The following is a 26,623-nucleotide window of genomic DNA, read 5'->3' as shown; positions in this document are numbered from 1 at the left end:
GCTACCTTATTCTTATTTTAAGGTTTTCGATATGTAAGAGATTTTACTTTTAGTAAGAACGCTACGTTTACAGTTGGACGTGTCCTTGAATCAAGAGAAAACTGAAGGACGAGTGAGAGCTATTGTAGTTGGAGAAAACGGACAAACGCCTGAAGTGGAAATAACAAAGTAAGTCCAATAACAATATTTAAATCATTTTCTGTACAAAATCAATAAGCAACATACGTTTTTCATAACGTTTGTCTTCAACCTATCATAGAAAAAACGTCCAATCAATATTAATCCAAATCGATAATCCGATCGAGGCTTCTGTCGTTTGTCTGCCACTTTTTAAGCGTGTGAGTTCTTCCAGCGCTGAGAAACGAGAACTAAGAGTGCGTTCAGACCTATATCCACGGTGGTTGGCTATAATTGAGAACCGTGAAAACGGAGGGTGAAACGCTTAAAGTTTACTGTGGTTCTACTAAAGTTGAACTTTCAATTCATGATTATATTATTCACTTTTTTCATTTTTTAACGTAGGTAGTACATTATAACGAATACATGTTTCCTGTTTTGGCCAATCTTAATTATTTAATTATGTTTTCCTAAGATAATCCTTGTATTAGTATCGCTCCCACATTTGTAATTTATAAATTAGAAATCCGTATCCGAGGTTTTCATCCCATTAAATTTCTTGGGTAGCAAAAATTGGGCTGCAGTTAGCTAAATACTTTTATTTTTCAGCTAACAACCCATGCTTTCAATAAACTGCTGAAACATCTCTTATATACGGTGCATCTAAACACATCTAACTGTGCCTCAATCCTGATCCGGTAAATGTACTCGAGTATTGTAACACCAAAAGAGCTTTTGGATTTCATGATAGTTCCAGTATCAAGACGTCTTGACTGCAGGCCAAATAAGGGTGATTGGCAGTTCTTTCTAGATGTTTTGATGCTTCTGGCCACAAGAGAGGAATCAAGGTTGAAGGTCTACTGATAAGAGATTTACAAAAATGTGGTTAAAAACTTTAAAGTAATTTCTGAATTGAATTCAATCCTATAGCCTATATAACAAATAAGCAAACCCATGAATTTTAAAATAATGTGCCATCTTTCAAATTTTATTGGAGACGTTTTATGATGTTAATATCATCATAGAACTTTAGTACAAAGTCGCTTAAAGATGTTGGAAATTTTGCTTATGAATTTTAGAACTTTTGTCTAAGGTGGACTTAAAGTATCTAATAAGGACTCCATTTAAGTCAATCTGAAAATTCTGCCGGGCAATCTGAAAATGTCCTTATTGACAAAGAAGCGTTGCTAGAAGCTTGCTTTGGAGGTTAGGATCTTTTCAGAACTAAAGTCATTGCTATGGAATGTGTTCGGACTTCGGACACGAGGTCCTATAGTATATAAGATATTATACTATATTAAGTATAATATAGGCACTCGAGCAAGGACCCAACAAGGGTACATGCTTATTCAAGATTTCTTTTAGGTGTAGCCTTTGGCTTACGGTACAAGATTAAAAAGTAGATAGACAAAAGGGTTATGTCTTGATTGTTGTTTACTATGGTGCACGTGAGGAAGCAGTGTTTAAGTAAAAGTGTAATTATCTATCAGGCTATTATATAGAACTTATTCAGTTACATAGAAAACTTTGATTTTTAACAAGATTTTATTTTTAAGTAGTTACTGGGAACAAATTTTGAGTATGCCATGAGTGCAGATACTTAAATCAGATCAAACAGTTCGTGGTAAAGAACTGTAAGTAAAAAGCGGCTCAATACTAAACGAAGCTCTAAAAAGCCGAATTTTGATACGAATAGATATCTCAGAAGGATTAGCTTATAATGCGGATTCCAAATATATAAGTTTCATTAAGTTTTGTCTTACCCGTCAACAGCTACGATCCTAAGAAAATGTCTGATTTTAGAAAAAAGGGGAAAAGACCCCTTTTCCCTGTGTGAAAATCACATCATCAGATTGTGCGTATCAAAGAACCCTACTGCAGAGGTTTCAAGTTCCTATCTGCAAAAATGTGGTATTTTGTAATTTTTGCCAGAAGAAGGGTCACGGAGGCGTGTTTATTTGTTTGTTTTTCGTTTTCCCCAGGGGGATCGTATCGACCCAGTGTGCCTAGAACTTCGGGAGAGGGCTCATTCTAACGGAAAGGAAAAGTTCTTGTGCTCTTTTTAAGTGATTAAAAACATTGGAGGGCAACTAGGCCTACTCCCATACCACTTTTTCCCCAAAATCCCTTTTTTCCCGTCGATCAAAATGTAGAGATAGCTATTATATTCAGCATAGTTGAAACGCTCAATAGCTGTGTCTTTGAAGATAACATGATCCCCTACAGTCCCTGAGGATAGGTTTTTAAGTTTTAAAATTTGCCCATTGTTTACGTATGGTATTTGTTATTGGAAAGTATGCATACATTTTCGGGTGGGGAGGGGAGGACAAATTTTTGCCGGACGATTTTGAACAGGGAGATTTCTCCAAGGAGAGGGAAGTTTCCAAGGGAAAGGGGTTCAGGGAAAATGGAAAGTTCATGAAAGGGAACTTCATGGAGAGGGAACTTTTCGGGGGAAATATTACACTGGGAGAGTTTGCCAGAATTCCTTTATGAAATTTCTTTATATGTCGTGCTTTCTCTTTACCGACTCAATTTTACGCGTGGAGATGTTAAAGGTAATTGCCCGGGGTAAATTTTTGCCAGGATTGAATTGTTCAAAGGGTGTTTTTGTAGGGAGGGGGATTTTTCCGAGGAGATAGAGCCAAATATTCTGGCTTTATTTAAAAGTTAAATTAAAACAAGTTTTTCAACTGAAAGTAAGCAGCGACATTATAATTTAAAACGACCAGGAACTATTACGTATATGGGGAGGGTTTCCCTCTCCTCTACACCTTACACTTTATGCTAAAGCTTAAGTTTTGTCCCATCTCTTTAAAAATGACTCCTGAAACACAATGGTCGTTTAGTGAGAACAAGAAGTAACTTTTTTAAATTGCCCGAAAACTTTGGAGTGAAGAGCGAGTTGGTGAGGAGGGGGCAATGCCCCTCGTATGTGTAATAATTCCTGTTCCTTTTAAGTTTTAATGTCATTCCTTACTTTCAGCTGGAAAAGCTTTTTTTATATTTAATTATTTATAAGCTCTTAAAGATGAGTCTCTTAGTTCATGGCTGTACCAGGCGAGGAAGGTTTTATGAAATTGTGGAGTGGACGAAGTCTAGAATAGTGCATTGGGTAAAGATAATGAGGCGGAAAAATATAGGAAATGTTTTGCGAGATTAAAGGGTACAGGCATGGCCGTATGGAAGAAGCCTCTCTGGTTCCTCGCACTTTTGCGTAGGGGTAAAGGATTTAAGGTGATTTATATTTTTAAGGTGATTTATAGAAGGGAGGAGATAAAGTAAATCATCAAATTTTGGGTGATTGCACTACTTGATGAGAGAATAAAATATTTAGGCTGGAGGCAAGGGCAGGACGGTCCTTACTTTTACCCAATGCGTTGAGTTAAGGACTATACTGCTGTTATAATAAGGGTTAGTGTGAAAAATGGAGTGAATTGCGGAAGGGATTGCATAAGGAGTGCATGTTTGATGAAAGATGGTAGGCGGGTATAGTGAGCAATGAGGGCTTTACGGGTGTTGAAAGGATAGGATGATTTCCCTGGCTAGGAATGGTGCAAAGAAATAGGTTTTGATTTTTTTTTTTTTGTCATTTATTTTCTATTCAGTGCGAATTAATTAGAATTGATCTTCTTTCATTTTGTATTTCCATGATCCTATGGCTATTAGGGCAGTAAAAATTATTATTATTGCTTCTATTATTATTACGACTATTATATTTAGAATACAATTTGTAAGAAAACGTCTAGGATTCATAAATTAATACATTCCAAAGTTTTTTTGGGAAAATACAGGTTAAACTTTGGCGTAAGAAGCAGGAGTTTAAAAGAGGGGCCAGGACCCTTCATATTTATTTCTTATTTACATTGGTTTTAGTCATTTTTGTATTTTCGGCGCAGTTTTTTTCTTTTGCGTGAAGAATTTGTTTTCTAGTAGGTTATTTTATGTTTTGAATTTTTTCTAGTAAGTAAATCATCAACTGCACAATAATATGCTAAAGTGCAAAACACCTCACGTAAGAGGGGCACCATTGGAAACTGGTTTGACTTCTACAAGGCTTTTCGAAATTGTAAACTGTAACATAGCAGTATTCTTAAAAAGAAGTTTATGAGAGTTGAACTTTTTTGGCTACTTAGAAAGCCATTAGAATTAACAGATTTTCTTTAAATAAACTATCTATATGATTTCTACAACTATTGGCTCAATGCTCTCACCTCTGAAGAACATTATACTGCTAAATAAATTATGAAGAGGGGAAGGGGTCAACAAATGCAAGAATAAGGGAATTTTCGGAGCTAAATAAGTAAGGTTATAAGTAGGGTAATAAATAGAATAACCATAAAAACACTATTGAAATTAGTTGTATAAACAAATGAAATAAAATTTGTCTAGAGAACTTTAAGCTCCACATATTATCGCAGGGAATGAATAAACGAATGACAGATTTCAAACAGTTCGCGGTAACAAACTGTAGTAAGGAGTGACCCGGCTCAATAGTAACCGAAACTCTAAAAAATGGAATTTTGGTACCAATAGTTACATCAAAAGAATCGCATTTTAATGTCCATTTTAAATATATGAGTTTCATCAAGTTTAGTCTTACTCATCAAAAGCTAAGAGCCTGAGAAAATTTGCCTTATTTTAGAAAATAGAGGGAAACCCCACTAAAAGTAACACAATCTTAACGAAAATCACATCATCAGATTCAGCGTATCAGATAACCTTACTGTAGAAGTTTCAAGCTTCTATCTACAAAAATGTGGAATTTCGCATTTTCTGCAAGAAGACAGATCATGGATGTGTGTTTATTTGTTTTTTTTTGTTGATTTTTTCCCAAGGGTGATCGTATCGACTCTGTGATCCTAGAATGACACAAGAGGGCTCATTCTAACGGAAATTAAAAGTTCTGGTACCCTTTTTAAGTGACAAGAAATCGGAAGGCACCTGGGCCCCCTCCTACGCTCATTCCCCCCCCCCCCAAGTCAGTGGTTCAAAATTCTGATACATCCATTTTATTCACCATAGTCAAAACACCTAATAACTATGTCTTTGGGGACGACTTACTCCCCCACAGTCCCCGTGGGAGGGGCTGCAAGTTACAAACTTTGACCAGTGTTTACATATAGTAGTGGTTATTGGGAGGGTGTACAGTCGTTTTCAGAGGGATATTTATGGTTTGGGGGGGAGAAGTTGAGGGGGGTTAGGTCGGAGGATCTTTCCATGGAGGAATTTGTCATGGAGGAAGAGAATTTCAACGAATGGGGCACAGGATTTTCTAGCATTATTTAAAAAAACAATTAAAAAAATAAATATGAAAAGTTTTTTCAAATGAAAGTAAGGAGCAGCATTAAAACTTAAGACCAACAGAAATTATTACGCATATGAGAGGTTCTCCTCCTCGTAATACCTCACTCTTTACGCTAAAGTATTTTTAGTAATTTCAACTATCTATTATACGGCCTTTGTGATTCAGGGGTCATTCTTAAGGAATTGGGACAAAATTTAAGCTTTAGTGTAAAGAGCGAGGTATTGAAGAGGGGGTGAACCCCCTCATATACATAAAAAAAATATACGAATATAGAAGTTCGTTACGTAAGTTAATTCGGAAGCTACGTATATTTTTGACTTATGAAAACGTACGTAAAAAATTAAAAGTTCTAGATGCCTTTTTAAGTAATCGAAAAATTGGAGGGCAACTAGTCCTCCTCCTCTGCTCCTTTTCTTCTCAAAATCTTCGAACTAAAACTATGAGAAAGCCATTTAGCCAAAGAAAAATGAGGAAACTTCGTTTTAATTGTTGATGTGCGAGGAGCCAAAAGCGAAACATGCATTAATTCTAAAACGTTCAGAAATTAAATTAAAAAAAAACAAGTTTTTTAACTGAAAGTAAGGAGCGACATTAAAACTCTAAACGGACAGAAATTACTCCGTATATGAGAGGGGCTATTCCTCCTCAACGCCCCACTCTTTACGCTAAAGCTTTTTACTGTTTTAAAAAGTAGAGTTAAGAAAAAGAGTCGTACTTTAGCGTAAAGAGCGTGGCGTTGAGGAGGAAAAGTCCCTTTAATATACGGGGTAATTTCTGTTCGTTTTAAGTTTTAATGTCGCTCCTTACTTTCAGTTAAAAAAAATTGTTTTTTTATTTATTAAATTTTTAAACACACACGAATACCTCGCCCAGCATCTGTAGATGTTTCACTGAAATATGATTGACATACCGTCCCGTACCCTGTCAAGTGGATAGGGAGGGATAGTAACTCAATGTTGCTCCTTCCCAGTCACTTGGATAAGCAGTTTGTATGTAAATGTCTTTGTGGGGCTTGGCTCTTAGTGTAATTACATAAAAAAACTAGTTTTTTTTAACTGAAAGTAAGGAACGACATTAAAACTTAAAACGTACAGAAATTACTCCGTAGATGAAATGGGTTGTCCCCTCCGCAATCCCTCGCTCTTTACGCTAAAGCTTTTAATTTTTTTAAAAAACAGAATTGTGGCAATGAGTCAAACTTTAGCGTAAAGAGCGTGGGATTGCGGAGGGGCAGACCATTTCATATACGGAGTAATTTTTGTTCGTTTTAAGTTTTAATGTCGCTCCTTACTTTCAGTTAAAAAAACTAGTTTTTTTTATGTAATTTCTGAACGTTTTTGAATAAATGCATGTTTAATTTTGGCTCTCCACACATAAATTATTAAAATGAAATTCGCATATTAATTCCTTTTTTGGCTAAATGGCTTTCTCTTAGGTTTGATCGAACGATTTTGAGAAATAAGGGATGGGGAAGGAGCCTAGTTGCCATGCAATTTTTCGGTTACATAAAAAAGGCAACTATAAATTTTAATATACGTAACTTGTAATATAACATATACGTAATATACGAAACTATAAATTTTAATAATACGCAACTATAATATACGTAACTTGAGAATTAACTTACGTAACAAACTTTTATATTCTTTAATTTTTATTATGTATATGAGGGGGTTTGTACCCTCGTTAATACCTCCTTCTTTACACTAAATCGTAAGTTTTGTCCCAATTCTTTAAGAATGACCCCTGAATCAGAAAGGCCGTAGAATAAATAGTTGAAATTACTAAAAATACTATGCATAAAGAGCGAGGTATTTATCTCCTCCTAAATACCTCGCTCTTTATGCTAAAGTATTTTAGACCCCTCATATGTGTAACAGTCTCTGTTCGTTTTAAGTTTCAATGCTACTCTTTACTTTCAATTGAAAAAAACTTTTCCATGTTTATTTTTTCATTTTTTTATAGTAATTTTAGAAAATCCTGCTCCCTTTTTATTGAATTTCTGTTCCCCCATGACATATTTCTCCAAGGAGAGATCCTCCCACATAGCCCTCTCCCCTCAACCCCACCCCCAAAACCAAAAAAAAACCTGAAAACGACTGTACACTTCCCAATAACCATCATTATATGTAATCACTGGTCAAAGTTTGTAGCTTGTAGCCCCTCCCCCAGGGACTGTGGGGGAGTAAGTCATTCCCAAAGACATAGTTATTATGGTTTTTGACTATGCAGAACAAAATGGCTATCTCAAAATCTTGATGTGTTGACTTTGGAGAAAAAATGAGCGTGGGAGGGGGCCTAGGTGCCCTCCAATTTTTTGGTCACTTAAAAAGGGCACTAGAACTTTTCATTTCCGTTAGAATGAGCTCTCCTGCGACACTCTAGGACCACTTGGTCGATACGATGACCCCTGGGAAAAAAAAAACAAATAAACACGCACCCGTGATTTGTCTTCTGGCAAAAAATACGAAATTCCAAATTTTTGTAGATAGGAGCTTGGAAATTTTGCTATTGGGTTCTCTGATACGCCGAATGCGATGGTGTGATTTTCGTTAAGATTCTATGATTTTTAGGGAGTGTTTTCCCCTGTTTTCTAAAATAAGGCAATTTTTTCAGGCTCGTAACTTTTGATGACAAAGACTAAATTTGATGAAACTTATATATTTAAAATCAGCATGAAAATCTGATTCTTTTGATGAATATTTTAGCATCAAAATTCCTTATTTTAGAGTTTCGTTTACTATTGAGCCGGGTCGCTCCTTACTACATTTCGTTACCACGAACTGTTTGATATTTTATTTTCCAGCTCTGATATACTATCTGGTTTCATTCTTACATCTTCTGTGGAGACCCGTGGAGCTGGTCCCTATGCCCTCGGTAGAATTATTGGGATGCAAGTTCGTTATGATGAGGCTTGTTGCCTTGGAATCGGATCAACAAACACTTTAGATGTATCAAGAGGTTTTGTACAGGCAACAGAGCTATCTGCTGTGGCACAATCGTAAATATTATTTTATTTTTTTTTTAACCCAAAAGCTATTTTTATTCTAGTTTGCGTCTAAGTTTTATGGTTGTTATTTTTTTATCTTTGTTGTTTCGGTCATTTATCAATTTTTAGGAACGAAGATGTTGATTTTGCTTAGTTTCGTTTTCCTTTACCTCTCTTCAATTATTTCTATCGATTTTTCTCATTTCCTAAAATGTTGAAATATCCTAATTCGTTTCAGGCGCTAAATTTATGACGTAACACCTTTAATTATGTGTTGTTTTCTTAGACCACACTGCCGTTCTATGATGACCAAATAAACTTTGAAATGGGGATAAATCCATTTATTTAGACACAAAACTCCAGATATTTCGATAATATATACAGCGACCGTCTTCAGTAGAAATACTAAAATATTAAAATTGGAACTAATATAAATAAATAAAAAAAATGAAACAAAATTAATAACTTTTCGGGTCATTCACAAAATAATGAACTTCCGGATTATTCAGTAGATTATATTCAGAGAAAGTTCATTGGTAAAGTTCATTAATAGTCTTGATGTAAATTTCCTTCTTCTATCTTGCCCGAATATAAAACAGATTTCCAATGAAGCTGGCAAAGCTTTCCGTGTCTTCTGATTGCAAAAAAAAATGTTGAGTTTATAGTTGTTTACTGGGTTGGTTTCACTTGCTCGTTTCAATTTTATTATTTTAGCATTTCTACTGAAGACGGTCGCTGTATATGTGATCGAAATATCTGGACTTTTGTTTGGTTTTTTCACTGTCTAAATAAATGGATTTATCCCTATTTGAAAGTTTATTTGTTCAGGCACGTAATACGTCTCTCACAGTCGACAGAAGCTTATAAGCAAAACAGTAATCTAGTGTCCAAATTGTATTTCAGCGTCTAAAGTCAAAGCATAAACATCATACAGTATCGAAAATTTGGTTCAGAAATGGGACCCCTCACAGCAAGCACAAAGAGAAGTCTCCCTCTGCGTAAATAGTAATAGCTTCAGTTGCTTCTTGACAATTTGTCTTTGCGCAGGTGCGAATACAAAGTCAGGGAGACATTTGCAAGACTGATCTGTGAAAAAAACCTTCAATAGAGAAGATAGGAATTTCGCATACTGTATAAAGTTTATGCTGTGGTATAAAGTAGGCGAACGACTGACTCGCAGGCTTGAATCTAGAAAAAAAAGTTTTCTTACTAGCAAAATATAGTTAAAAAGAATGACTAGAATTTTTCAAAAAGAAGAAAAAGTTTCTAGAGATGTCTAAGGAAGTCTTAGAAACAACTGAAGAGAAGGATTCTTTTTTTCTTTACCATATGTTCCAGGGCTATGTGAAAGACTTAGAAGAATTTCACCAAATAATGGCTTAAAGGTAGCTTTGAAGAGTAGTAATGCTTTGGGTAGTTTTCTAAATTCTGGGAAGGATCTAAATTCATTGGGGCAAAGTGGGGTCTATCAGTTCCCATGAACTTACGGAAGTTTATATGTGGGATGTACTAACCAAAATTAAAACAACGAGATTACTACAACATCAAGACTCGTGACCTTTAAGGAAAATTCCAACCTGAAGATTTCATGTCAGCTCTATCAGAACACGTTTTTGAATTTTTCGGACCATTTTATGTTGTTTGATAATGTCTCTTTGATTCCTAGGGACCAGGGTTTAAAGCAAACTTCCTGAAAAATGACTGAAATTAAGAAAATTATACTCAAGGACCTAGCTTTCAATAGAGACGAAAGTGAATTTGGCTTGAACCGCCATGGAAAGGCAGTGTGGTCTTCAAAATTAGCTTCATCTTCCTATGAAAAATGTTAGGTTTTAGTTAAGGATAAAATCTTTCAACAAGTTGAACAAACAGATGACTTAAATAACAGATGGACTGAATGGAAGCCCATTTTTTGTATTTCTCATTGTCCAATGGAAAAGCGTTAAGGGAATTTTCGGAAAATAAAGGTTTACAATTCAATACCTGAAACCTACCAAATCTTAGGGATTGGCTTACCATTGTCCAAGTTTTATTTAATTCCTAGGATACTGTGATGTTTTTAACCATCAAAATCACAGAAATACTGGGGAATTGAAACTATGAGAGTAATTGTTTCTGCTACATCTTTGTTGTCGCTTATAAAGAGCATATATGATATTTTTATATTGCTCAGACTGTTGTCAAAAATTATCTCCTAAGCTGTTCTCACGGGGAGAGCAATTGAAGCGACAAGGGATCAAAATATGACTGAAAGTGTAACTACGCCCTACTCATCCACGTTTTAACAACAGCTTAGCAATCAGCTTTTGGTAATGACCCTAGAAGTGTGAAAATCGTAAATGTTATATTTTGAGGTGACATTTTCAAAACCTTGAATACCTAGAACATTGCAAAAAACTTTCGAAAGGTTTGAAATCATTTTTCAGTTTTTCCTCTCTTCGATAAAATTTGTCTTTTGTAACATACCATTTTGCAAATTACTGAAATTACACAAGCGGTACAATTTTTCCTAGTCCAAGTTTTGTCGTTTGAACAAATAATTTCTTCCTTAAAAATGACTTTTTTTTTGCCGCGCGACGAAGTAATTTTTACTTTTTGAAGAACTGTTTTTCCTTTCTGTTTTTTTCTTAAAGCCTTGTTTTCTAAAGAGAATACGGACAGAAAACAGAAAAACTTTTACTTAATAAATATTTTGTTTTGCTTGCACGTATAATAAAGACAGACTATTGGACAACGTGCACAGACTATCCTTGCTCTTTTTTATTGGTATTAGGATGACCGACCTTCACTCTTGCCATGATATTCTTTGGCGTTTCAATACAAGTATAATTACGTAGCATTGACTACTATACTAATTTTTTTAAGGTGTACTAGTCAATAGTCCTCAGCCAGTACTTTGATATCTTGAGTCAGCAGATTTCAAAAGACGTGAGCATTAGTGGGGTTCTAAGGGCTAATGGTATATTGTGTAACAAGTTAATATTATCTTGATGCACAAGTTATGGTGCGCAAAAAAAAAGAAATGATTGAAATTTGTGCCTGCATATTTTTGAGTGGATTCTGTAAGAAAGCCTCTAATTTTAAAATTCCAGGACCAACTTTATTGGGACTACTCTTAAAGATGGAAGTTGGACCTTTCTTACTCCAGAAGTTTAGTTGTATTTTCATCAATATTTTTGAGAAGAATAGACTACGATTCTAAGTCATCGATTTTCTGGTGTTTTTATTTTGTTATGTATGAATAAAATTTTAAAACAAAATTTTAAATCTAAATTCCTGCAGAAAAATTTGAATCAAAAGACAATATTACAAATCCCCTGCATAATTCTGGTATTGCGAGTATATAATTACCATTTCCAACAGAATTGACTATTGCTAACAGAATATTGCTGATTTTTAAGTCTGCTATTAATACTAATATTAGCTTTAACAATTTATAATACAAATGCCAACAGAAGTGGCTATTGATAGTAGAATATTACCACTTCCAAAAACAAGCATAAAAGAGATTAAGTTGCGAATGTCTGTTGATAATGAGTATTACCAATCGCCAGCATAATATTGGTATTGCCAATATGCCATTAGAATTATAAACAAAATCGACTATTATTAACAGAATATTACCAATTCTGAAAAGGGGCACACAAGGGATTAAGTTGCAAATGTCTGATGAAAAAGGATATTAACAATCGACAGCAAAATGTTGGAATTACCAACGTATTAATACAATTGCCAACAGAATTGACTATAATTAGCAGAATATTATCAATTTGAAAAGGGGCAGACAAGGAGTTAAGTTTCAAATGTCTATTGAAAAAGAATATTAACGATCAGCAGCAATATGTTAAAATTAACAACGTGTTAATACAGTTGCCAACAGAACCAACTATTTTTAACAGAATATTACCAATTTTGAAAAGGAGCACACAAGGCATTAAGCTGAAAAAGTTAATGTTACCAACGTATTAATTCAACTGCCTACAGAATCGACCACTATTAACAGAATACTATCAAACAGTTCGTTATAGCAAACTGTAAGTAAGGAGCAGCCCGGCCTAATAGTGACCAAAACTCTAAAAAACGGAATTTTTTATTCCAATAGATACCTCAAAAGAATTGAGTTTTTACGGTCATCTTAAATATACAAGTTTTATCAAGTTTAGTCCTACTCATCAAAAGTTATGAGCCTGAGAATATATACCTTATTTTCGAAAAAAGGGGGTAAAAACCCCATAAAAGTAATAGAATCTTAATGAAAGTCACACCTTCAGATTCAGCGTATCAGAAAAACCTACTGTATAGGTTTTAAGCTCATATCTGCAAAAATACGAAATTAAAAAAAATTTTTTGCCAGAAGGAAGATCACGGGTGCGTGTTTATTTATTTTTTTTTCGTCGGGGGTGATCTTAACGATCCGGTGATCCTAGAATGTTGCGAGAGGGCTCATTCATACGAAAATTAAAAGTTGTATTGCCCTTTTTAAGTGACCATAAAAATTGGAGGGCAACCAGGCTCCCTCAAACGCTAATTTTTTCCCAAATTCATTGGATTAGAATTTTAAAATAAACATTTTGTTCAGCATAGTCAAAAGATGTAGAGGACGAATTAATTCCCTAAATTCCCTGGGGAAGGGCTGCAAGTTATGGACTTTGCCCATTGTTTACATATAGTGTTGGTTATTGAGAAGCATACAGACGTTTTCAGGTGGGATTTTTTCTTGTTGGGGGGGGGATCGTGGTGATAAGGTTACTCGGGAAGATCTTTCATTGGAAGAATTTTTTTTATGGGAAGACAAGTTTCTTATATGGCCAGATTTTCCAGCATTATTTAGAAAATGATCAAAAATTAAATAAAAAAAAAACAAACTTTTTCAACCGAAAGTAAAGAGCAGCGTTAAAACTTAAAACGAGCAGAAATTATTACATGTATGAGGGGGTGCGCCCCCTCGTCAGTATCTCGCTTTTTACGTTAAAGTTTCTTACTACTTTCAAAAGAGCTATTTATTCTATTTAATTGGTCTTAGTGATTTAGGGGTCATTCTTAAAGAATTGGAACAAAACTTTAACTTTAGCGTAAAGAGCGAAGTATTGACGAGGGGTGAACCCCTTCATATACATAATAATTTCTGTTCGTTTTAAGTTTTAATGTTGCTCCTTATATTCAGTTGAAAAAACTTGTTTTTTTTTATCTAATCAATTCCAAAACGAGCCTGAAAGAGATTAAGCTATAAATGTCTGTTTAAAAAGAGTATTGCCAATTGCCAGTATTATTACCAACATATTCTTAAAATTACTAAAGGAATCGATTGTCGCTAACAGAATATTATCAACTTCAAAACAAGCTTAAAAGAGATTAAGCTGCGAAAAAAAATATTGTCAATTCCATAAATTAGCATAAAAGAGATTGAGCTGGAAATGTCTGCGTAAAAATGATATTACCAATCGCCAGCCTAATGTGGGAATTACCAGTATCTTATTAGAATTACCAACAAAATCGACTGTTGGTGACAGAATATTATTAATTCCGAAAACGAGCATAAAAGTAATTGAGCTTCAGACGAATACAGAAAAGGTAGAAAAGTCTATGTTTGGTATTTGGGAATTTGTGCTATGTATTCACTCTAGCCCTGGTGTTTGAAAAGAAAAAATATATTCAAATGATTTTTTTTTATGGTGAGGAACAATTCAAAGACTAAAAAAGCGTAACAAAATGTGAAAACTAAACGAGCAAAAACAAAAATAGATGTTAAATGTAATTTATGTGATGCCACGACTTGGCACGAAAGAAGGTATTTCCACTTTGGCACAAATTGGCTAGAATCTATTAATTTATCTGAACCACTGCTAAAATGTGCTATTGGCATTAAATGGTGTTTTTACCACTTGTTTTGGCACTAGTTGGGGTTTTTAGCACTAAATTCATGTAATTATTGTAGCAAATACAACGTCTTTTTCTATGTCGAAATAAGCATCTGGTTGATTATAGCAACGGAAGCAAGGTTTATTCTTTAAATAGCTTACCTATCGGTAAATATAAATTTGTGTAGGTAGTGATTATATTAAATACCTAACTGACAGATCTATTGCCACGGAAGTTACAGACAAAAAGTTCCAATTGAATACGGAGTACCCCAAGGTTCTATTCTTGGGCCAACCCTCTTCCTCATCTATCTGAACGATCTCTACCGACTTATTAACACCCCAATTAACAATGTTTGCTGTGGATTGTGTCACAAATCTTACTCTCACAGTACGTTGGTGTTCACACCTGATAGTCGAGAAGAATTAATAGCATTTGCAGATGACACTACTTTAAGTGCTGCAGCTCCGGATGAATCATCCCTTATTCTAAAGCTTCAAGCAATCCCTGAGAAAATACTCTTTTGGTTTGACATGAATCAACTAACTTCAAATGTAAAAAAATCCCACCTTCTTATTTTTTCTCGTAAAGGTGTGAGCTGCCCCACAATTACTGAGCTTAATACACCAAGAGGCTCAGTAAGTCGTCCCCCGGATTGATATGTGCGATTCCTGGGAGTTCTTTTTGATGAAAATTTATCATTTAAGTGGCAAGTTCAAATAATAAGAATGAAAATTTCCCGTGGACTTGGGATCATCCGAAAATTAAAGTGTTTATTTCCTTTCCCTGTCCTCCGTCTTTTATACTTCTCTCGGATTTACCCTTATTAATGTTACTGTTCGTCTGTGTGGTCGTCCACATATCCCTCAGCATTTGCTCCTATTCACAATCTTCATGAGAAAGTGGAAGAATTCTCCAGTCGGCTACACACACTCCTCTTGACCTCCTCAAAATTAAAGATATTTATGTTTTATCTCTATCTTCGTTGGCATATCAATACTTCCAGGGAGATCTCCCATGTTGTTTTTCGGGACTGCTAAAACTAGTAGGGGAAGTAAATTTGTATATGGTTCGTAATCGGGAGGATGTGATGATTCCAGCTAGTCCCTCGGTTCGTTCAGACTTCGGCCTGGCTGTGACTGTGGGGCGTGCTTGGAACTTGGTTCCCGCTGACATCCGGCAGTCACGAACACTTGGCTCCTTTAAGAGACAGATGAAAAGTTTCTTATTAAAGGCTTCTAATTAAATGTTTCTTATGGTTTATTTTTTTTTTCTTTTTTGGGTTGTTGTTTTGTTGGTGTTGTATTCTCGATGACGCGAGAATTTTAATTTGTGTTTTATTTTTGGGTGATGTGAGGGTCGCTGTTTCGTAGGGACTGCCGGTGAGTTGATTTCTTTTCCATATATACTTATATTTAGATGTTGGTTAGTATGTTTATGACAAGTTTTATGATTCTTTATTTATTGTATGTCGTTTCCCAAGTAACGGGTCATTGAGCCCTTTGGGATATTGTTTTTGTTATTGTTATCTTATGAAAATAAATAGAACTTGAACATGAACTTACTGTTATTTATTTATAGATACTTAAATATAGTAATTGTTTTGACCTGGCTAGTGAAGCTGAGATCACTACCCGATAGATATTCATTTTGGTATGAATCGACTGAACTCACCTAACGTATACACGCCGTTTCTCGAAACTGTCCTTATGTATTAGTTGTTAGCGACAAATTCAGTTGATTTTAGCAACGGAAGCAGGTTTTATTCTAAAGAGTGTGTGTAACTTACAAGAGTGGAAACTGGCGGTAGTTTCGACAAAAGAAACACCAATTCCACCAGTGTATGGTGTCTCTTGTCTTGGCATTCGTTTAAGCTTTGTGATCGCTTCTCTGTCACGAATTGAAACCAGGCGCTTATTAATACATTAATTTTATCAATTACACCAATTGAACTAATTTTTCCTTTTATTACGCTGAAAAAAAAACCCAAAGAAACACCAAACTCTTGATCGCATGGATGCTTTTTTTTGTCGACACTAGCGCCAATTTCCACTCTAATACCCGTATGGTATTGTTATGTTATTTTTTGCGCAAAATTCAAATGACTATAATTATTTGAACCTTATGTATTTTAAATCTCATTGTACGATTCTAGGCAGTTGTAGCAACAGGAGCAAGGTTTTCTTTTAAATAGCTTGCCTTTCGGCCGATGCACGTTTGTATATGTAGTTATTATTATGATACTGTTATTTAATTTTAAACAAATGGATATGGTAACCTTTTTTAACTGACTAGCAGAGCTGAGAATATTACCCAACAGATGTCCTCCCTTTAATGGGGATTGGCTGGACCCGGCTACTGAATGCATGTCTCTACTGTAAAGTGTTATTGGCTAGTCACTTTTGGTAAAAAATTGAAATAACTATAATTAACTGTATGTAATATATTTTGTATCGCATAGTAAGCGTCCAGTTAATTTGTATTGACAATGATTAGTCATCACTCATCGCTCTTACCGGTGTGATCTAATTTGAGGCTCATTTGATCTCTTTTGAGGCTCATTTGATCTCTTTTGAGGCTCATTTGATCTCTTTTGAGGCTCATTTGATCTCTTTTGAGGCTCATTTGATTTATTTTGAGGCTCATTTGATCTCTTTTGATGCTCATCTCCTTTGAGGCTCTTTTGAATGGGCGGGAATCTATTACTGCCCCCTTAAACTTTCCTTTTTAAATTCAAATTTAATATGCATATAGAATGCATCGGGGATGATATCATCCCTGAAAAACTGCAACCTTTCAAGTATTTCCTAGGATGTGGTCGAATTCATATGAAAAATATTTAGGGAGATCATTTCCAAGGTGTATCAAGGTAATTTTTTGCGAACATATCTTTTTATATGTGTGACAGGAGACGATTCTCAACCCCTTACCTCCTCCCCTAGGATACGAGAATATTTTGCAAGAAAGTATACAAATAGAAAAATGAAAATTTTCCATTAAATCTTGGTAGAAACAAAGCTTCTGGTAGCACTTACCCCCCCCCCCCTGGAAATTGCCAGGTGACACTTCATGATGCTCCCTCCCTCCGATAAGCATACGAATATCAAACTTTAGGTTATAATTAAATATTTTGCAATAAGAGGGGACTTACCCTACAGCACAACACTAATGGCTTGGTCCAGAAATATACCTCTGAATGAAAGAAGATCAGAAATTAAGTCCTAACCTCCGTCTCCTTCTACATTTTTCTGAAGGCTCAATGAAAATTAGAAATTTGGGTATAAAAATATACCTTTTGATACTTTAGATACCCTTACTTAGGTCGTCTGGCTCATCTCCATTATATCTCATACACAATTATACACCATGGTAAATATTTTATTAAGTCTCAAATGAATCGACCGAGTTTAATGAATTTCTAAAACAATTCTCCACATTAGCCGTTTAATTTATACGGACGACATGGATCATTAGACATGAGTGCCATTACGCGCCAACATGGCCTCTGAAGCTGGCAAGTGCCATATATACATTTTGTATACTCTTAATTATATTAGCTATTTCAGAATTTTGATCGGTGATATTATGGTCTATAATATATTTATCTATAAATATATACACACATAAACACATAGGCACTGTGAAAATCACTTGTATTTTTGTATAGCCAGTTTCTTAATGCGTATGTAGGATCCAGAACATGGGTCCAAAACTTTTAGCATATATGGACACCTTGGATCATGTGTGTTACAATTTAGTCTCCTATTCTTTTTTTCATATGGTTCATTTTTGCATTTTCATGCTAATCTTGCTCCATCTTTTATGGTATTCTTCTGTGCTGGTAATAAACTCCAAACTTAAACTGTGTATTTTGTATTAAAAATGAATTTCAAAAAGTGGTATACTTTTCTATGTAACATCAATATAACAATATGTACAACATTTTATGTATGTATAACAGTATCAATTGCATGAATAGCACCGTTAGTTGCAATGAGATCAGTTTCTATGACATTTCCGCCATCAACAGTAATACCGTCTGTAAAAGAAAAAAACAAATTAATTTCACCGGTGACAGGGGCACAATTGTCACGGTAGCAACTATCATATGTTGAACTAAGGGTTCAATGGAGAATCAAAGGGCATTGCTCTTCTGTGATTACTGTAGCTAGTTCAGAAAACGAACCTTACACCAAAATCTTACACCTATAATTTTCCTAAATTATCATAATTACTGCCTTCAGTTACAGCACTCACGAAATGGGACAAAATTTAGATAGTAAGCAAGTCGGTCTAGATAATCCATTATAGTCTAAGGTCTATATCCAGTCTGTTGGGTGGAGAAGAGACATTGGCATCGTTTGGTGGGCATTTCCTCCTCCTCAATAGTTTGGAGACAAACACAACTTAGAAAAAATAGGGAAATTTTCCGAAGAGAATTTAAGAGAATTTAATTCAGTGAATATATATCGACCCTATGTCGAAGGGCCGATATATATATATATATATATATATATATATATATATATATATATATATATATATATATATATATACGAAGACCACATTGCCTTGTTTTAAGTTGTGTTTGTTTGTTGTAGAAAGGCAGCATGGTCTTCGTCGCTATTTAAATAATTTGGAGGAAAAAATATTATATAGCCCATGCCCCTTGGCTCTCTTGATGTGGACCCTTCTTGCCCCCCTCCAGTAAAAATGCTGGAGCTACGCTACTGGGTACAGATGAGGTTACCATTGTAGCACGAACAAACGCTAGCATTAATACTATATACTAGTTAACTACTACCAGGGGCGGGTTAGAGCAAAATCTCGGCAGAAGCCCAAGCGACAAGGGTGCCAATGAGCAAAGCTTGGGGGCCTCAATGTGACAAAGGTACCAATAATTGACCAAATTGACCATTTTATTCTAAAAAAATAGTAAAAAAAAATAAAAGAATGAATCAGGGTACCAGAAAAATCTTGATGTGCCCGCTCCCCTGCCACCCTGGATCCACCATTGACTACTACCAGCTTGTCTTATGGTTAAGCCATCTAAAACTGGCACACTGGCAAATGCTTTTCCACCATATCATACAATTCAAAGTTGCAGGTTTGCCCATTCCCAAATATTTAATATATTTATTATATTCTCATCCCATCATAATTGAGCGTGTCAAAGCTCTTTGGTCACAAAAAATGGGGCTATTTAATCTTCTTGTTAAGTACATACATAAGAATTTATATCCTGGGTGGGGATATTTTGAAAGGGGATTTAATAAAGGAAAAGCTGATGTTATCAAAGCAAATAGGAAATCACTTCAAAAAGGGACAATCTAGATAAATATAGCTTGCATAATTTAAAATTTTAATATTTGATTTACGATCTTCACTAAAAAACTGAGGGTATAAGTTTCTTCATCTTTTATCTTAGAGGGGCCTCTATCACTAAAAATAATATGAGCTCACAAAATACCAACATGGCTTCTGACGAGTACCGTGCGCTTGTTCTTTGAAGCGAACAGCAAAGGTTTCCTAAAGTGTTGGGGCAAGGCTGTCTTTTTTAATTAATAATATTTTTAAATTAGTAAATTTATTAGTAAATAGTAGCAATTAATTATTAATAACCATTATTATAATTAACTATTAATAATAGTTAAATAAACATTTTTCGGTTAATGAAGTTATTTTAACTTTTTTTAAGTAATAATAGTTATTTTCTTTTTAATTTCACCATGTACTGCTATACCTCTTCTTTTGGCACTAGTAGTATTTTTTTTTCAACTCGTGGCTTTGGCTGTTTATCATCTCGCCAATTGCTATGACTATTCTATATCATTCAGTATCTATTTGGGATTTAAATCTGGGTTTTAAAATGAATCTTATATGTATCAAATTATATATCGGCAACACCGTAGTGTTGCCAAGTTCAATTTTGACAAGTTGAAATTGCTTCAAACTTTTGAGGGAGAGAGACACAACCTACAAATTTTTTTGCTAGGGGGTTGGGTAAGTTTGATAAAAAGAAAGTATATCCAAAAAGCACTAAATTGCTTTCCACACATTCCGCAACTTTACTAGTTGTTGGTCTACCTACCAACGCGGGGGTACCGCATCCTAACAGTCATCTCGTATGTATTAGTTTCGCGATTTGACAATTTAGTACAATAAAAAAAAAAGTTTATAACCATAAAAGAATTCGCCGTCGATCTACCTTCATCTGTTTCTTTTATAGTTTATAACAATAATAATAAAAATGACTATGCCTTGCTATCCTAAATTGTCTAACTTAAGTTGGAGTATAACGTATTCTAACTTTATTTGGAGTACTAACGGTCTTGAGCCTGAACCAGATGGGGCACATATCCCCCCTCTCAAAAAATAATTGCTGAAAGATACCCTAATTAGAGGGACGAAAAATACCCATAGAGGAGAAGTTTAAGTTTGCCCTATGGACAAGTTTCAACTACTAAACTTCCAAACAAGCGTCATATGTTCTTGACAACGCGATCCTTGCTATAATAAATAAAAAAAACTAGTTTTTTTAACTGAAAGTAAGGAGCGACATTAAAACTTAAAACGAACAGAAATTACTTCGTATATGAAAGAGGCTGCTTCCTCATCAACGCCCCGCTGTTTACGCTAAAGTTTGACTCTTTCTCTCAACTCTTCTTTTTAAAACAGTAAAAAACTTTAGCGTAAAGAGCGGGGCGTTGATGAGGAAGCAGCCTCTTTCATATACGAAGTAATTTCTGTTCGTTTTAAGTTTTAATGTCGCTCCTTACTTTCAGTTAAAAAAACTAGTTTTTTTATTTATTTCTGAACGTTTTTGAATTAATGCATGTTTGATTTTAGCTCTCCGCACATAAATTATTGAAATGAAATTAGTATATTATTTTTTTTTGGCTAAAACGTCTGTACACTTCCCAATAACCATTACTATATGTAAACACTGGTCAAAGTTTGTAACTTGCAGCCCCTCCCCCAGGAATTGTGGGGGAGTAAGTCATTCCCAAAGACATAGTTATTATGGTTTTCGACTATGCGGAACAAAATGGCTATCTTAAAATTTTAATCTGTTGACTTTTGGAAAAAAATTAGCGTGGGAGGGGGCCTATTTGCCATCCAATTTTTTTATCACTTAAAAAGGGCACTAGAACTTTTCATTTCCGTAAGAATGAGCCCTCTTGCGACACTCTAAGACCACCTGGTCGATACGATGACCCCTGGGGAAAAGAAAAAAACAACAACAAACAAACAAATAAACACGCACCCGTGATTTGTCTTCTGGCAAAAAATATGAAATTCCACATTTTTTTAGATAGGAGCTTGAAATTTTCGCTATAGAGTTCTCTGATATGCCGAATGCGATAGTGTGATTTTCGTTAAGATTCTATGACTTTTAGGGGATGTTTCCCCCTTTTTTCCAAAATAGGGCAAATTTTCTCAGACTCATAACTTTTGATGACAAAGACTAAATTAATTTAAACTTATATATTTAGAATCAGCGTAAAAATTTGATTCTTTTGATGTATCTTTTAGCATCAAAATTCCAGTTTTTAGAGTTTCGTTTACTATTGAGCCGGGTTGCTCCTTACTACAGTTCGTTACCACGAACTGTTTGAAAAGAAAATAATTCGGTATTTCGGGGCTTCTGACATTATTACTCCTTTGCGGAAGTTAGGCTCAAAATTGAAAAAGGATTATATTTTTTCTCTGGGCCCCTTCCACCTCTTAGTTCGTTTATTTTCCCGTTAGTTTTCACCTGTTTTCGCTTTATAGTTGTGTTATCTCTTAGCAGTTCTTTCGTTAGTTGAGTTATGGTTGTGGTATTTATGTTTTATCACTCGTATAGTTATGTTATTTTCAAATTATACTCCATAATAGAGAGGCTCCGAACACCCAGTATTGTATATTAAGCTCTGAATTTGACGTTTTTTTCTAACGTGACCAAATTCGTCCTGCGCCCTTTTCATTGAATTTTTTCCCCCATGGCGTATTTCTCCAAGGAAAGATCCTCCCACATAGCCCCCTCCCTCAACCCTACCCCCAAAACCAAAAAAATCCCCCTGAAAACGTCTGTACACTTCCCAATAACCATTATTATATGTAAAAACTGGTTGGAGTTTGTAACTTGCAGCCCCTCCCCCAGGAACTGTGGGGGAGTAAGTCACCCCCAAATACATAGTTATTATGATTTTCGACTATGCTGAACAAAATGGCTATCTAAAAATTTTGATCCGTTGACTTTGGGAAAAAATGAGCGTGGGAGGGGGCCTAGATGCCCTCCAATTTTTTTGGTCACTTAAAAAGGGCACTAGAACTATTCATTTCCGTTAGAATGAGCCCTCTTGCGACATTCTAGGACCACTTGGTCGATACGATGACCCCTGGGGAAAAAAAAACAAAGAAAAACAAACAAATAAACACGCACCCGTGATTTGTCTTCTGGCAAACAATGCAAAATTCCACATTTTTGTAGATAGGAGCTTGAAATTTCTACAGTAGGGTTCTCTGATACGCTGAATCTGATGGTGTCATTTTCGTTAAGATCCTACGACTTTTAGGGGGTGTTTCCCCCTATTTTCCTAAATAAGGCAAATTTTCCCAGGCTCGTAACTTTTGATGGGTAAGACTAAACTTGATGAAACTTATATATTTATAATCAGCATTAAAATGCGATTCTTTTGATGTAGCTATTGATATCAAAATTCAATTTTTTAGAGTTTTGGTTACTATTGAGCCGGATCGCTCCTTACTACAGTTTGTTACCACGAACTGTTTGATCAACTGATATCAACGCCTTACCAGCTGATATATTACCTTCATTAACAACGACTACAATAAACTTTCCCGCTTCACTGAGTAGGTCTCCATTGACAATACCCGCCTCAAAAATACTAGATGAGACAATGTGACCAAGAAGGACTTCCTCGAGAAGTTTGGGATCTGAGAAGAGGTTATCAAGGATCCCTCCTGGAAGAGCCTCAAAAGCTTCGTTGGTCGGTGCAAATAAGGTTAGAGGTCCGCCTAAAAAGACAAAAGATATTCAGGGCTAATACTCAAAGCCAGCTTTGTGACGATTATACTTTTTTTGTTTTCTCGGCATCACATTGATAAAATCACAATGAACTGAAAGCCAAAAAACAAAAAAAGGATGGACAAGAAGCCAAATTTCGAAAGTATGTTCCAGAATACACTTAATTTACTAAGAAATTGTCAAAATAACACAAAAAAATCGTACACCGACGCAAATGATTTTTTTTTCGGGGTGGGAGGAATAATAAACAAAATTTTTGATAATTTAAGAGGGAATATTTAGAAAAATTTAGCATCTCAAGCAGGCAGGCCCACCGAACCTTCCCCGAACGCACGTTCATCCTAAGAAACGTTGAGATTATTCCCCGGCGAGATTAATTTATTGAATGATATGAACAAACGGACGCGGTTCCAGCATATAAATCATTATTTTTCTTTCTGAGTGTGGAAATGACCACACTCAGATAAGATCTCATCTTTATTTTGAATAAATCAAAGTAGTGATCCTAGCTGATTTTCAAAGAGTCTCTTTAAAATTGATTGCAATGCTCTTTTATAAGCTCGTTCAATAGGAGCTTCTCGCTGTTCAGAACTGGTTTTTAAAACTGAGCGTATCAACAAGAGAGGGTTTAGGAGAGAAAAAAACGGATTTACTTTAAATAAAGCAGTGACAAACATACCAAAATGTATTAAAAACAAAAGCAGCAACAAAACATTAATCTAAAAAAAATCCGAATATTTCGACTCCACATTCGAGAGTCTTTACCAACGGGTAAAAAAAAAGTAAAAAAAACTTAGTTAATCATCTAAAGAAAAAGAAAAAGAACAACACAAACAAATAGAAAAAAAAGAACAAAAGACAAAGCAAACTATAATTTCGCTTTCTATCGACAAGGGTCACTCTTTACTTAAAGCTTGTGGTTACGAACTGTTTGATCCGAGGCTCTCTGAAATGTGAAGGAAGCTACTATCCCTCCTTTAACATCCGTTTGTGCGTTCAAGTTGATTATTCGTTTAGCAATGCAGCGAGAATGAAAATAATCCCTGAAAAAGTCCACCTCTCCAAAACTCTCTAGGAGTGTCTGAAACACAGGAAATTAATTGTAGGGTCACCATATCCACGGTTTTCAAGGTGAGCTCTTCGAACAAACTTTTTTAATAGAGTGTTCCCACCAATAGGGGACCAGGAAGCAATATCCCCAGGAAACAAGAAGACATTAAAGAATCTATATCATAAGAAAATAAGAAATATTGGTACTTTGATCCCTTTTAAAACACTGCTCCTTGTAGCACATATACAGTACACATATACACATATACACATGTACACATATACATATACATACAGCTCCTTGTAGCACCCCATACAGCAGGATGTTGTATGTTATATCTCACAATTTTCTAACAATAGTTCTTTTGCCTTCTTTGAGTTAACTCAAAGAAGGCAATACTCAAAACTCAAAAGGCTCTTTTACTAAAAAAGGGCAACTCATTTTGTCTACTTAAGAGCTCTATAACTTTCTATATTCGTTCAAATGAGCCTTCTTATGATGATGTAGGAGTGCCAATTCGATACGATCACCTCTAAAAAAAAACAAAAAAAAAACACACATTCGTGACTATTCTTCTCTGAAAAAACGGTAAATTTCGACCTTTCACAGATAGGGGTTGAAACATCTGCAATAGAGTTCTCTAATATGCTGAACTTGACGCTGCAATTTTCATGAACATTCATTTTTTTCGGGTTGATATTCAGGCAGATCTTTCCTGACTTGTAACTTTTCGTGGGTAACCTTTAACTTAATGAATTCTGCATATTTAGGGTCACAATAATCAGCCAAAACTCTTAATTTAGATGTTATTCCCAAACTTCTTGTTTTTGAAAGTTTTGATTACTACAAGCACGACTCGCTCCTTACATATAGTCTATCGACACGAGATAAAACTGATTGCCAGACAACAGCCGTCAAACAAAGCTGCTTTTGAAAGCAATGTAGAACTGAACCTCAAGCCATTGGTCCGTCTTCTAGAGTTTCAAAAATGTATGATTTATATTTCCATTCAAACAAAATTCCATTACAAATCCCCCTCGATTTCGAAAAATACCCTTTTTAATCTTCATGGAAAAGAAACGTTGGAAAAAGTCTTCCCCCTCCCCTACCTTTTCGTGAATTGGAGCCCCTGAGCATATGGGCATAGAAAAACAGTTAGATTTAAATCTCGCTTACCAGCAAGAGTTCCTCCAAGTCCTGAAACTTCAATTGCATTCAAAAGAGTAGTGAACCTCCCTTCGGCGTCATTGAAGAGTACTGACAGGATATTCCCTGCTGGTGCAGGATAAAGAACTTTATTAATAACATGAATCATACCATTTTCGGCCCATTGGTCAGCTGACATAATTGAAGCTCCGTTGACAGTCATAGTCTAAAAATACAATGAACAGATTCACTATGAAATTTTACTGAAGAGGTCAAAGTAAAAACAAGGTGCAGGCCTTTGCTAGATGCAACACAATGTGAAAAAAAATGCTCACTGAAGTGGAGGCTTGTGCCTAGTGTTCAATGTGAGACGGACTTATCACGGAATAAGAAGTTTGTGACTGCTGTACAATACGAGAATAAATTGTCACGGAAGAAGATGCTTTAAATTTCTATACAATAGGAGAAGTGATTATCATGGAAGAAGAGGTATGTTGCTGCGCTGCAAGGTGAAAAGGGACAATCAGGGAACAATAAGGGTGAAGCTGCCTCACCAAGCGAGAAGTAATTATCACAGATGAGGAGCCTTATGGCTTTGTTACAACGCGGGTTGTAATTATGACGCAAGAGAAGTGGAGTAACAGTGGCGTATGTGAAATAGTAAGAATGGATTGTAGCAAAAGAAGAAGATTGTGGCTTTTTTAAAATGTGAAAATCAGTAATTGAGGAAGAAAAAGTTTGAGGTTGGCCTAACTATAGCATTTATTGGCATCAAAGGATTGAAATTGGTATCATATTAGATTTAAAAAAAAAATAGGAAAACTTATAAAATGCAATTAATAAGTAATCACGGGAACATGCAACGTAGCAATTGTTTTTGAGTCTGTGAAGTTTGTTACAGAAATTAAAGATCAAAAAGAGGAAGAGGATGAAACTTTTACCAACGTGCTACCTTTTTGCTGACACTCATATCATCAGAACGCAAATTTTTTCTTATCATTTCTTTGCCAAACACAAATGCTTCGGGGGTTCAAGGGTTGCTGACAGAAGGTTCACTGGCAAAATATGCTTGCATTAAAAAAAAATATACGGCCGTATTCCAGTAACTGTTTGATTACC

At 35.2% G+C, this 26,623-nt stretch overlaps 2 protein-coding genes across 2 annotated transcripts in view; one reads left to right on the top strand and one right to left on the bottom strand.

Annotated features, from left to right (window-relative positions):
• LOC136024737 (pancreatic triacylglycerol lipase-like) overlaps positions 1-11,674 on the top strand; it is an 82,467-nt gene extending 70,793 nt beyond the window's left edge. Inside the window, exons 9-11 of the mRNA XM_065700170.1 lie at positions 54-168; positions 8,232-8,426; positions 11,507-11,674. Of these exons, the coding sequence (XP_065556242.1) occupies positions 54-168; positions 8,232-8,426; positions 11,507-11,570 (374 nt within the window). The 3' untranslated portion in view covers positions 11,571-11,674. The remainder of the gene's footprint in view (positions 1-53; positions 169-8,231; positions 8,427-11,506) is intronic.
• A 6,449-nt stretch (positions 11,675-18,123) lies between these two features.
• LOC136024736 (transforming growth factor-beta-induced protein ig-h3-like) overlaps positions 18,124-26,623 on the bottom strand; it is a 37,593-nt gene continuing 29,093 nt past the window's right edge. Inside the window, exons 4-6 of the mRNA XM_065700169.1 lie at positions 25,535-25,730; positions 23,091-23,297; positions 18,124-18,312 (exon numbers count right to left, since the gene is read on the bottom strand). Coding sequence (XP_065556241.1) covers positions 18,218-18,312; positions 23,091-23,297; positions 25,535-25,730 — 498 coding nt within the window. The 3' untranslated portion in view covers positions 18,124-18,217. The remainder of the gene's footprint in view (positions 18,313-23,090; positions 23,298-25,534; positions 25,731-26,623) is intronic.

This window comes from Artemia franciscana, chromosome 3 (genome assembly GCF_032884065.1).
Source record: "Artemia franciscana chromosome 3, ASM3288406v1, whole genome shotgun sequence".
Classification (NCBI taxonomy): Eukaryota; Metazoa; Arthropoda; class Branchiopoda; order Anostraca; family Artemiidae; genus Artemia; species Artemia franciscana.
The sequence above is the reverse complement of the archived record's forward strand: the minus strand, read 5'-3'. Positions and strand labels throughout refer to the sequence as shown.